Raw genomic sequence first — 13,191 nt, forward strand, 5'->3', positions numbered from 1 at the left:
GGGGGGGCAGGTGGGAGCCAGCCCTGGCTGAGCCAATTCTCCACTCAGAGCTGCTGCAGGACCTTCTGCTGTTCCTGAGACGAGCAGAGCACCTCGTGGCAGCTGCTGCAAAGGCTTTTGCTGGGGGAGCGCCGGCTCTAGCCCTACCGGTTACGCACAGAGCAGTAAGAGCCATTGCCCCCCGCTCTGACACTGGCCCCGTCAGCGCGGGCGTTGCAGGGTAACCCGGCCCTTTCCCTCGGGCTCCGGGAGCTGCTGAGACGCTGCACGTCGTTGCGCTTCCCGGCCAGAGGGTCCGGCTGCTTTACGCCTCTTCCTGCAGGGAGCACAAGCGACAGCTGGAAGCGGCGGCCACCAGCCAGCGGAGCAGGCGACAGGGTTGACCCTCAGCCTCAGCTCTCCTCCGGGTGCCGGCGGTGTTTCACATCACGGCTCTTCCACACATGGGAGCAAAGCACAGCCGCGGGACAACGCTGGCTGCTGACGTAGGTACAGATAGATCTATCGATAGATATAGAAACACTCGTTTGGTGCCTCCTTTTTCCTTTTATAAAATCCTTTTATAAATCCGTAGTGACGACACACTGTTGCAAGCTCAGGATACCAGAGAGCATCTCAGGGAAGGGCATTCTTTAAAGGACTTCTGTTCCTCTGGGAATCCTGGTAATAAAGACCTGATCTGGGGTATCTCCACCTCCCAGTCCCGGTGCGATTTCACACCTGTGTGGTTTTCCTGGAGCACGAGTCCCGCTGGCAGGCCCACCGCTGTGCCTAGAGCCCCCCGAGCTGCTCAGGGCTCTGGTTCCCATTCAGCGTAGGGCTGGATAAGGATTTCCTGGAACTGGACCTGGGGAAGCAAGCAAAGGTGACGGACAAGGCAAGCAGGTTACTGCTGTTTCAGGAGGCAATATGGGCAAGAGGTTCCCAGCCAGGCCTGTCACACGGTACCACAACGGCCGTCACCCTCTGTACAGCTCAAGCCCCAGTTCTCAATTCCATGAGGCTCTGGAGCTCTTGGAGCTGCCCCAGTTCCCTCCTCAGTCATTACGGGCTGGCAGTGCGAGGCCATTTATAGCCCAACCATGACACAGCAGCTTCCTTCGCTCCCCAGCTAACTGCAGCAATGAATGACTGAGGGAGGGAATAACTCAGCTAAACTCGTTTGGAGGAATATGATTTCCTGGAATTGGCCTTTGTTTGCCATTAATGTTGACTGTGTTCCCGTATCCCCTTCTATTAGTCATAACAATAAAGCCACTATTAAATGCAAAAGCCAAGCCCACTTACTTTACTTCCTCATACTTTTTGCCTCGATAAAAGTTACTCTTTTTAATCAGATAGAGCAGCACCAGGTCACAAAAGAAAGCTCCCTGCAAAGAGAAAGAACTTGTGTTTTATCTTTAGAGTAGAAGAGGAACTTCTGATCTAATTAGCGAGGCACATTCATTAAAGAAGAATAACTTGCAGGAGCTGCATTTTCCTTCCTGCTCCATGTAACCCCAGGGCCATTCGGACTCGCAGGTACATTAACAAATGCCTGCAAGACAGGACACAGACAGGCACCTGAACGGTCCAAGTAGCAAAAGCTCTACTGGAGCCGATAGGAACCAGCCGTCCCGTTTTATCCTCGAACAGCGCCATGAGGGAGCTGGATCCCAATACGTTACTTTAAGGAAACACATTCACTCACCGCTCCCATGAGAGCAAGCCCCGAACCGATATTGATGATGGTGGGAATGATGTTAAATTTCCCTGCCTAAAAGAAAAAAGGCCATGAAGCATTTGGCAAAGGAACAAACTTCAGGGTGTGGCAGTAGACAGGGGAGGCCGCGGGTGTGTTTGGTTAGCAGCAAGCAGGCACGACTATGGGTCTGCAGTGAACAGCCTTGGAGGCTAAAGGCCTGTGTGCGCCTCGGATCCACCTGTCCACGGCTGCATTTCTGAGCTCGTGTTGTCCCTGGATTAGGCTTCTTTTTTCTGCAGCACATACGCATGGAAAACAAGTCCCTGGGGCCTATTTACTTCCGTCGGACTTTACACGAGCCTGTTTTTAGGCAGCAGAGATGCAGGCTCAGCTGCCCTCCAGGTCATCTCCTTTCTTATGTAGGCTTAGCTCCGTGCAGCCGAATGGCAAAAGCCCTTTCCTAGGACAAGCCAGAGAGGCTGCTCTCTTCCGAGAGCTGCCTTCCCACTGAGAAATGCCCCCCCCCCCCTTTTTTTTTCTCTCCAGGCTCCGAAATATCCTGGCCTGAGACCTCACCTTGCCATTCACCATCACATCAAAGCGGATTCCATACGCTTTAATGAGTGTCCGGTAGTCGACCCCCTCGGCATCCCGGTAATATTTGGCAAACCTGGAATACAACAAGGCTGATTTTAACTCCATCATCTGCTCCCACCCCTCCAAGAACCCATCTGAATTCACCCCTCTCTTCAAACAGATCTGTTCCCCTATCAAAGACGGCTTTAGCTTGCCACGAGCATGACTGACTCCCTCCCCTCAGTAATATTTCACTGCCAGCCTCCAGCACCTGCGAGTCAAACCAGCTCAGCCCAACCGAGTACCACATCATATTCTCCTCTTCACTTACCTGAAGTTGTACCCAGCAGAGATGGACTTTTCTGCAAACTTGTTGTCCAGCCGGCTAAAAGAATAGTGAGGATTACATTCAGAAGGGGCTTTATCAAGATCACAGTTCCATTCAATCTGAATTCCTATCACACCACCCTTAACGAAAGAGAGAGACAGTGTGAGTTTTTTAAGCTTAGTTCAATTAATGCGTCTTCAAATTTGTCAGGTCCTCGGGCAAGTTTTCCCCAGGGACACGAACAGCTGCACACACACACTTCTGGGGGGGGGGGGGGGGGGGGGGGCTAAGTTCGTGCTTATGATATTAATCACACTACACATCTACAGACATGCTGCTATCCTAGGAGGAGGTTTCTCATCCCAGGACACTGCTTTCATTAATTTAACTGTCCGTAACGTATTTCAGTGAGGAAAATGCTCTTTTATGCAGGGATCAGGTTCAGGAGTGCAGAAGCCAGCACAAAGCCCGCACTCTTCTCACCCTGTGCTTCCCAGGATGCCTCAGACTGGCTCCATCTTCCCCCCTGGGTTTCACAGACTGGGGCGCAGCCTGTTTGGTGCTGCAGCCCCAGGATTCCACGCAGAAACGTGTCCGTTTCCCGCAGGGGAAGCCTCCCGGGGTGTTCTCTGAGCAGAGGAGCCCCACTGCCCTTCCAGAGTTCTGGGTTTAAACCGAAGGTGTAGCAGTGTTGAAATTAAACACAGACACCCCGCTGGCAGAGCAGCGGTTTGGGCAGCCCTGAATAACAGATAACTGACCTGCCCATCTCTTCCAGAGGACCTACGTCGCCCTGCCTCCCATTCCCTGGGGACAGGATAAATGGGACCAGCAGGATTTTAAGAACCAGCATCTCTCCGCTGCACCCCAGACAGGAGGCAGTTCCCTGGGCAGTCGCCAGTGGCTCTCCTCTTGGCCACCTAGCGAGGGTACAGCCAGGTGGGAAGCCACACGAGCCCGAGGGACACTCCTACCTCCAAGGCCATCTCCTGGAAGTCGCTCCCAGCCCACCGGACGATGTTGCCCAGGAGGAAGATGGGGCAGTAGGGATGCTCCGTGCTGTAGCGGCAGCTCTTCAGGTAGGACTCGTTGTCAGTTGCCAGCACATTCATCCTGCAGGCAGGGAAGATGGAAATCCTCCTTGTCTCCCTCTTTGCTCACCTGCACAGCCTATGCCACCAAGACTGCAGGGACAAGAGACTTCTCCAACAGCTCTTGTGTGCAACAGAAATGGCACCTGGCCACCAGCCTTGTCACCCTGCGAGCCTCTCTGCTGCTGGCCCAGGGAAAGCAGTCTGCCCACACAGAAGTGACCTCCAGGCCAGACGGGGACTAGGCCAGCTGAATGTGAGCTCAAGGAAGGACTCACATGGAGCAGGTTGCCAGGGTACTCCAGGGCCACTTACTTTTCTCAAAGAAAAAAAGTAAAGATGCTAGAAATGTCTAGCTGAGCCCGGCAGAATAGCAAGAACGCGCTCCCCTCCACACTTCTTTCATTCATATTGGAGCCAGAGCTGTAGCAACAAATGCAAACAAATATGTTAAATCTGCATTTTCCCAGCCTTGTCCAGGCACCTTCATTTTTATGGAGGAGGAGGAATATCTGGAGCAGAAGCAGCTCAGGAACCTGCCTACGCACTGGCTGGTGCAAAGATCCATCTGCCTTAGGAGCCCTGGTGCATCCCATGCTGCAGGAGCCATCCCAGACCTCACCTGGGGAAGGACAACCTCATCCCAGCTGCTCTCTGAAGCTCCAAGCCCTCATTATCTCCTTGTTCCCACACAGCCTGAAGCCAAAGGCCTGCCCTGCACCTTAGAAGAGGGAATATCCAGCTCCCCACCCCAGCCCTCAGGCAGAAGGACAGTGGAGCAAACTGAGGTTATTGGTTCTGTGATGGAGAGGACAGAGGAATCTCCGAGCACCTGCACTTACTTGGAGAACTTAAACTTGGGGAAGCGGATTGAGTTCTTGATGTAAACAGTGAAGTTTTCTGCACTGGCAAGAAGTGGTTTCCTGGAAGAGAAGGGTTTGTTGTCTGCTTTATGTTCGTACCCTGCCCACGTGCTAGAACATGACTTGCCATTTCAGAAACAGCTAGGTTTCACCCCGTGGTGCTAGGCCAGCCACGCCACTTTCCCCACACTGCCAGCGAGGAGTTGGTGAGGAGTGTGCATGCTGAGGGGAAGCACTGAGGGCTGGAAACAGCACCGGGACAGCCAGTGAGCCAAGCAGGGGGGAGCGGAGGGCCAGTGGTGCCAGGGGGCCATGCAGAGCTCCCTCCTGCGCTGGAACAGGCAACATTCAAGCAAGCGTCCAAGCAGAAGGAACCCAAAAACTGCCCTGAATGACACACAAGCCAAGCAACTCAAGCTTGGAAACAGCATAAGATGGCCACGTACTTGGGCTTGGATCTTTTCTCCACTGGGCACCAGGCCAGTATCTCACAAGTCCCTCTGATACTGTCCCTGTCTTTCAAACAACGGCCAGTCTTAACCCCTGCAGCACAGACATCACAGAAAAGGTCACACAGAGCAGCCACCTCCTCTGCTTGCCCACAGGGCACACAAAAACGTCAGATGCTTTTCAGTGCCACCCTAAGCCCTCCTCCCTGCTGTGAAAGGGCCTCTCAGCTGGAACAACCACTCCCTTGTTGCTTCTCTGAGCAGCCTGGGGTGCTTTGGCCCGGCCACCACAGAGCTGTAAGCAAGGCAGCAATCTGAATAAAAGATGGTAAAGAAAAGAAAGTCCTTGACACTCTCTGTAATGAGAGATCTCTGGGGTTGTAACCAGGCTGATGCCTCTGAAGGAACCTGCCTCTACCAGAAACAGTACAGGAGGGACCCTTCCCTTACCATTGCCAGCCACCACCGCTTCCCCTGCCGGGCAGTCCCCATCCTTGTCACACAGGGCATCGGGAATGGTGACGCTCTGCAAAGTGGAAGAGGACAGAAGTGAGACCTGTGACAAGACACGAGGCTCAGAGGGGTAACAAAGTGCTGCCGATAAGGGGTGGATCCTCTATAGGATGCTGAACACTGAAAACTGAAGTGCTAACTGCAGGTCATGTACCAATAGCTTGACTGTATCACACCACCAGCAACACCACAGTTCAGCTATGACGTCCTGCTTTTGGGCTGTGCTCAATCTGGAGAGGGAGAGGCTGTGGAAAAACCCAGACAACACCTACCACTCACCAAAACCAAGCAGGAGGCCCCAGTACTTCACCCTAAGTGACAACCTGACCTTTGATTTAGTCTACAAGCTCTCTGAGCTCAAAATGACCCTCCTCTCGGCTGCACAACAGGTTAACACAGCCACTAGAGGACAGCTGTGTCCTGAACAAGCACGCTGTGCTCTTGGCCTGGGCTCCCCCTCTGCTCGTGATACGGACAATTAATCTCTGCTACACGGAGACAACACGCCCTGGACAGCCAGTGTCCTCCTCCCCCAGGCTCCAGCCCATTCTGAGCCGCGTCTCCACAGAGAGCATTGCAACATGACACAGAAAGACCTCATGCCTCTGGCCTGTCGGGCTCATTTTGGAAGGTACAAAGCACCCTCCCATGTCCTGAAGGTAACAAAAGCCTGAATGTTCAGCCCTTCCCAGGATCAGGCTCTTAGAAAGTCTCCTCTGCCTGCAACTAGACTGTGTCACCTCCAAGTTGTTTTCCCATGGCCTTTTCTGACCCTGAGCAATCACTGCCCTGGTCTCATCTCCAGCTGGGCAGATGTCCAACACCTTCAACTAAAGTCAGCAAGACTCTACAGCATCTGGGCCTCTGGAAATCCAGACAGCTGAACCTCCCAGGTTTGCAGTAACCAGCCCGATCTTCCCAACTGAGATGTGGCACTACAGAGAAGAACCGTTCGCCTTTCATCCTTCCTGCGTTCGTTGCTCCCCAGGTGTCCTCTGTCAGTTCTTACCCCCAGTTTTGTAGGGGTCTGGGGGCCAAGGGGCTCAGTTCTTCCTACCTCAGGACACGTGGCTTGCCTCTGGTTTGGGGTCACAATCAGATTTGTCATGACAAAGAAGACGTTTTCACCCTAGAATAAACAAAGTAAGGCAGAAAGAGTTAAAAAACGAGTTTTACTCTTAAAGTACCTGTTACAAAGAGGGTGCAGTTCTCTGCAGAACGGTAACACCTCCCTCCCTCCTGCTGCTTTTCAGCCTGAGATACAACAGTGCCCTTTGTCTGGATGAGGTCGGTGGGTCTCTATGGCTTCAGGGGTTCTGCTGCAGAGACTGCGTTCACTTGGTGAGCAGGAGGGCCGAGCCTTGCCTCGCTGGCTGCTCGGCGAGCGCTTGTCCTCCTTTCCCATAGGGACATGGTGCCTGATCAGGGCTCAAAGGCCCCGTCCCAGTGCAGAGCTGTGGGTGTTGGTGCTCGGCCAGGGCCAGGCTGGCTGCCCCAGCTGCGCTGTTCGAGCTCACGGAGCGAGGCAGCAGGGCACAGCGCGGGAGCAGATCTATGGCCACGCTGCGAACATGTGATAAACCAAAGCAGAGCACTCCTAGAAGGGCTGTAATAGAGAGAATACCCTTTATCGAGCCATTGGGATGACCGCCTGAGACATGCAAGGAGAGACTTGACCGCATTTTCATCCCGAACATCCTCCTTTGTGGCAGTGTAGTGTTTCCTCTGTATTTAGGCAAAGCCACGACACGCATGGCTGGCTCCTGTTCCGGAGCTTTCCTTTCTTCGCACATTTACAGCTTCTATTTGGTCCCTTCCGCACATTCAGCAAAAAGTTAAAATAATTAACTTTTCCCCTTAATAGTTTCCCCTTACCAACCAACCAGCAAAGGAAACCACAGGAAAAACAAGCCTAAAGACAGTTGTACAGTCAGCAAGAGGGGAGAGAAAGCCGCTTACCACGCTCTGCGGATGGAGGCTGGTTCACCACTCGGAAGTGAAACGAAAGCCGAAATAAACCACATGCTTCTACCACTTCTGCACCACACCGTGCGTACGTGGGCAAGGGAGGAGGGTCAGCACAGAAACACGGGTTGTCTCCTGACAGCCCCCGGCACCGGGGAGCCTGACCCTTGTCGTGCCAAGGGGGCACACGTAACTGCTAGAGCCAGCCCACAGTCCTGCCGTGAGGCCGGGCAGCCCCAGCATCTCGGACAAACAACCCTCACCCACGGCAGGAACCGGCAGCATGTCAAGCCCTGTCGTGTGTAACACCGGTTGCTTGTGGGAGCGAGCATCTGGTGATAAAATACCTGATCAGGAGCCAGCTCTAGACCCCGACACCCCCCCAGGCTGCACACCCCCCCAGGCTGCTCTGAATCACAACAGGGAACAAGACATTTCTGCAAACTTGTCAGAGAACAAGCCCCAGGAAGCAACACGGGAAGGATTCCCCAGGTGAATCCCTGCTCTACATTAAGCTTAACCCCTAAGTGCCACTGGTTCACCACGTCCAAGGGCATTCTCAGCCCTCAGTGATGAATTTCAGTAAGCTGAGTGCCTGCCATTTGTTCTGGAGTCTCTCAGAAAAGCCCTTCCAACGCACAGCCCTGCCTGTTACACATAAAAACCAGAGCTCTCAGGTTTCCACCCAAGAGAGCAGGGCTCGGTGCTCTTGCCCTCGCCTGGCTCACTCTCCTTCCCCTGCTGTGATTTGCATGGGGTGGGTTTACCCCACATCCCACCAGTGCTTTGGGACACAGGTACGTCTGTCCTCAGCAGGAGGGACACACTGGTCAGCAGCCGCACTGGTGGGCCCAGGAGAGCTGCCCCTGCTCTGTGGAGAAGATGGGGTTTCTCCCAGCCCTCACTGCCTCCTGCTTCACTACCTGGATCTCTCCAGTACAAACCAGCCCACCCAGACCCAGCAGGACAGCGCAGGAACTCTCCCTCCAAAGTGAAATGAGAGATTATGCAGCAGGTCACAGATGCAAGTCACTTAATGCACTGGTAGCAGGCATTCAGATTCTCCTAAAAACCCACGCAGGACACATCTCATGGCTGACCTGAGACATTCAGCAGACAAACAGTAATCAGCACGTGGAGCAGGAAAGCTCCTGAGATGTCTACATTTGCCCCCACAGCCCACAGAAGTTGCTGAGTTTCGCTGTGAGCCCAGCGTCTCACGTCACCGTGGTTGCTGCAGGCTGATGTACGCCGGGGCAGACTGCAGTAATGCTGGATTCAATACTGCAGCCCGATTGCACAGTCCTGTTTGGCTTCATGATGCCGTAGCCCAGACATCTGCGTTGCAGAGCACACCAGCCCAGGGCAGAGCTGGCTCTCCTTACTCAGCACGCCACACTGCTCCGCCTCCCAATAAGCCAACGCGCAGTAACAAGACCATTGAGTCCCAGGAGAAACATCTGCCAAGTTAAAACACCGGTCAGCGTCACCGTGTCATTCCTGGGTGTGCCCACCAGCCACCTGCTAAGTGTCCCAGGGCTCCCACACAGCTTGGCCAAGGGCACCGCCAGCACGCTGCCTGGCCTTCCTGCTGCGCGGCCCACGTTGCCCTGAGACTGAGGCTTTGCACTGAAACCGGTGGAGATGCAGAGCACAGCTCCACAGGTCTGAGTAAACGTGGGCTGCAGCAGGAGGAAGGCGAAGCTTTATTCTGGTGTACAGACAAGCGATTGTTCAATTCACACCTTTCTATCCCCTGTCAGCACAGGATCCTGGGTTTCCCCTCACGCCTTTCCATGCACTTGGTGGACGCCAGCAGGGAAAGCACAAACAGCCCCTGGCAAGCCCAGCTGGGCAATTTCCAGCCTCGTGCCAGGCCACATCTGCTGCCACCTTTTCCCCTTAAGCATCAGCCATGCGTCTCACCTTGTCCAAGTCAAGGAAGCAGCAAGGCAGGTTTAGCCAGGCACATTTCAAGAAACCCTCATCGCTCAAATTGCGCCACATTTTCTTTCCATCTCCCACCCGCTCTGGGCTGCACCGTGCATGCCTGCTCTAGCCCAGGAACAGAAGCACGCAGACACTTTGCTCAGCTGAGCAGTCCCACTGAAGTCCACAGGACTTCTGCCTGCAAAGTTCTGCTTGCCAGGTATGATGGAGCCTTGCAAGAAAGACAAGGCTGCTTTGATATTTGCTGGAAAGACCCAAGAGAAGGCACAGCACCGCTTTCTCGTAGCCCACCTCCTGCTTATGCACAGGAAAGACCTGGATACACCACTGCAGCCTTCCCACCAGCAGCCAGGCTGGCTGATGTCTTTCTAGCTGAACGGCCAAGATGGCAGCAGCGAGGTGATGCCCACCTGCGGAGGGATGACGTAGTCTGCAACATCCCACAGCCTCTCCCCCAGCTCCGAGGTGTTGGTGAAGGCTACCCCCTTCAGCTTGGTGATGACAGAGCTCTGGAGGGATGTGTCGGTGTCCTGATAGCCCTTCTTGACCACAAACACCCACCTGTGAAGACACAGCAGGCAGCAGCATTAGCAAGTGGGGTCAGGGAACGAGTCAGCCAGAGAAGATTTACACCAAGGGCAAATCAAAACATGCCAATGACACCAAACCCTCTGCAGCCAATACCACATGTTTAGAAGGAACTCTTTGACACAAGCTGTGCTTCTCTAGAGCACTGGAGGAAAAGTCAGGACCAAGACCCCACATGCAGGGAAAGGTGTAATAACTGATCACGGGGTAAAAAAACCCAAACCTCCTGCCTCTCTGTTCTGTGCTACGCTCAGCAACCTCAATGGAAAGAGGGGGAGGGCTCTGCGTTCCTCAAGACAAAAAACAATATAAGACTTTTGCAAGTTGCAGTGAAGAGTGTGGTTGGTTTTGCAAATACATGACTCGCTCCCATTTTAGCAGCCTGCCATTAGGCGACCAGTCCAGCAACAGATCATGGCTGGGCAGCTGCAATTCCAGCAGGTGAGCTGCATATCACTAACAGAAATCTGTAGGGAATGTTCTCAGCTGGATACAACCTGACTGCACCCTGGTGTCTGTGCTGGGCTTCAGGCTTCTTGCTAGCACAGCTGGAAGAGCTGCTTCCTCACTAAGCGGTCCAGGGAAGGGCTTCACTTACTTCCTCCCACTGGAAGAAGCAAGAGCTCCATATCACTGGGTGAAAACCTCTCTGGGTTAAAAGAAATCCCTACAGCTTCTCCACAATACTGCCAAAATCACCTGCCAAGACAATGAATCACGCAGACGCTTGAAGCAGCTAATGGTGCCGAGGCAGGTTTGGGGGGAGAGACGCAGGCTCCACTTGCTGACACAGCTCCCCTTTGCAGAGCACCGACCTGGAGTGCACTACTGCATGCAGAAAGCCAAGGCAGCCATCTCTGGGGCTGAGCAGCACTGACATGCACTGCCCTTCACCTGCTGCTTGTGACAAACCTGAGTAATAACATTCCCCACCCCTGTGAAGTTTCCTACTTTCCTGTTTTCCCAAGAACAGTGTTTTTTCTCTCCCAGGAGGGCTCAAAAGCAGACCCTTACATTTTCTGCAGCAAATCGGGGAAGAAACGGCAGCTACAACGATCCAGAGGGGTTTGATGATCACAAGTCCCGAGCCAGCCTCTGAACAGGTACGGGTACGTAACCAAGCAGTCAGACTAAAGCCAACCACCTCTGCGACAAGCTGTGAGCCCCCAGCCACAAAGGAGTTACCGCAGGCACCATCAGTGACGGTGCCAAAGGTCTGCAGAAGGCAACAGCTGCCTAGGGAAGAAAACAGCCAGTACGGCCCAGATGGTCTCTGAACAGTCATGGCCACTGGTCATGCTATACCTCCCTTGGACAGAGGATGTGTCCTCGGCAACGTTACCTACAGGAGTCCTCCTTTAGCAGCTAATACATGCCAGACTGCTGAGACTTCATCTCTGCCCTGCTAACTAAACCAGGCTCTGGAACCGCACACCTTTCTATAAATAAACCCAGCACGTAAAAATGACTCCGCTATATTTAATCGGTGAAAACACGAGGTGTGAGAAAGATGACGGGACTCAGAGGCACAGACAGTGAGGGGAAAGACTTACGAATCACAGTCTGCAAAGCCTCAGAAACTCAGGAAGCAATGGCACAGGCATCACGTAGGCTGGATAATTCCAGGTCCGAGCCTGCAAGCTGCAAGCAGTATTGCTGTGCTCATTACATGTCTGTGCGACCAGTTTCTTGCAGAACCGAGCCTTTTCTGAGAGGTGCTCTAGCTATCTCCATGCCAACTCGCCCTGCTCTGAAATAAATGCAAGGCAGCCGACTTTCACACTGCCTCAACCTCCACAATCCTGCTGCAGCCCACTCCAGCAAAGAAATCTGCCACTTTGCGCTTGGTTCCCTCCCGTTTAGACTTGAGCGTGTCACACAGACAACCCAGGTTTATCCCAAGGCTCAGCAACCGTGGCCATAAATGCTATTGTTTCTAGTGAGTCAGGTGTTGGGGGTTTGGCACCACTCCCACCGAACACAGAAATAAAGGCGTAAATAATGCAGTGCAAAGCCATAGTGCCATTTGATCTATTTTTAACCCAACGTTAACCTGGCAGGTAGAGCTGAATCTAGCGATCCCTAGCAGGTGAAAACCCAGATCTGATCTATTAGACATTACAAAATCCAGCTGTATGAACAAGCATAACTATCTGCATTAAAATCATAAGGCACAGCAAGCTGTCGCTGTATGCAGAGTAGCCTACATTAATCTTCATCACAACACAGCAAGCAAATGCAACCGCAGCAGTAAGTGAAATGCAGGGTGATCCTTACCCCACCAGGTAAGCCAGGATGGAGAGCTGCACCACTCGATAGAGAATCCCCACCTTCTTGTTCTTCGCAATGACGTATTTCTCTGTTTTATAATCAAAAAGTGACAGAAATAAACCCTTCCAAGCCACCTGCCCCATGCTCCCGGCTCGCTCTGTGCCAGGGGCTGCAGCAGGCAGCAGCGTTTGCAGCTCGCATTATCCACACGTGCTCTGCATGGAAACCTGACACACCAACCCCTTCAGAGCGAGAGGCTGATCTCCTCCCTCCCGTCAGCTGCTCGCCAGCAGCAGCTCTCAGGTCAGAAGCCGGCAGCTGCACTAACATGAGATCCTTCCTTAGCTGCTTTCCAGCTAATTCATCCTCTGGGGAAACCCCTGCCTCAGTTTTGCCCCCAAGCTTCTTTCTCTCCCCCACAGCCACAAAATGTTTATAATGAAACACGTTATAGCGTGAAGCCACGTTACAGCATCCCGAGTGACAGAGCTGTAGGCTCTCACTGCGAAGTGTTAAAGCCGTTCTTCAGCCTTTACGTGATGGCAAAGTATCTGGTTAAATTTTTAATTTCTTAAGCATTGCATGAGCAATGAGAACTTGGGTCCTTACCAGTCATCCAAAATACCTGCCTGGCTACTACCGCTTCCCATCAAAAACCCAGCTTAAGAAACAAATAAATTCTGCATGTGGTTAAGGGATCAGTCACCATCGTGTGTCACTAAAACACACAGCGAGTGCTGAGCTAGGAACATGGGGATACAGAACATAGTGTCTGAAGAAACACCAAAGGGAGAGGAATAGTTTGACCCTCACTGAGATAGAGTTGTTTATTAACCAGTACTGCAAGGGATGACTCCCAGTCTAACAGAGGCATTCGTATTTGCAAGGACACGAAATGACCACTACTTAAACC

General features: G+C 53.0%; 1 protein-coding gene across 2 annotated transcripts; it reads right to left on the reverse strand.

The window, feature by feature from the left end:
• Nucleotides 1-745: 745 nt before the first annotated feature.
• P2RX5 (purinergic receptor P2X 5) lies at nt 746-12,427 on the reverse strand. 2 transcript variants are annotated; one of them, XM_009946260.2, is made up of 12 exons: nt 12,285-12,427; nt 9,830-9,980; nt 6,562-6,633; nt 5,442-5,517; nt 4,989-5,085; nt 4,522-4,602; nt 3,563-3,701; nt 2,592-2,728; nt 2,261-2,354; nt 1,691-1,756; nt 1,288-1,370; nt 746-847 (listed from the first exon to the last, which is right to left on the reverse strand). In XM_009946260.2, the coding sequence occupies exons 1-12, from the start codon at nt 12,419-12,421 to the stop codon at nt 772-774; spliced, it is 1,209 nt and encodes a 402-aa protein (XP_009944562.1). In that variant the 5' UTR covers nt 12,422-12,427; the 3' UTR covers nt 746-771. The 2 variants fall into 2 exon arrangements, with proteins under 2 accessions (XP_009944562.1, XP_086331576.1); XM_086475450.1 differs by having other exon boundaries at nt 6,514-6,633; nt 12,285-12,421.
• Between the last annotated feature and the right edge of the window lie 764 nt (nt 12,428-13,191).

Source organism: Leptosomus discolor, chromosome 18 (genome assembly GCF_034619465.1).
Source record: "Leptosomus discolor isolate bLepDis1 chromosome 18, bLepDis1.hap2, whole genome shotgun sequence".
Lineage (NCBI taxonomy): Eukaryota > Metazoa > Chordata > Aves > Leptosomiformes > Leptosomidae > Leptosomus > Leptosomus discolor.

What these genes read in the sequence shown, in the direction of transcription:
- P2RX5 (XM_086475450.1), bottom strand. Translation starts at nt 12,421, where the DNA reads ATGGGGCAGGTGGCTTGGAAGGGTTTATTTCTGTCACTTTTTGATTAT. An exon ending in TCCAGGAGATGGCCTTGGAG is followed by an intron (nt 2,729 to 3,562) that starts GTAGGAGTGTCC and finishes TCTTTCGTTAAG; the next exon opens with GGTGGTGTGATAGGAATTCA. An exon ending in AAAAAGTATGAGGAAGTAAA is followed by an intron (nt 848 to 1,287) that starts GTAAGTGGGCTT and finishes TTGCTTCCCCAG; the next exon opens with GTCCAGTTCCAGGAAATCCT.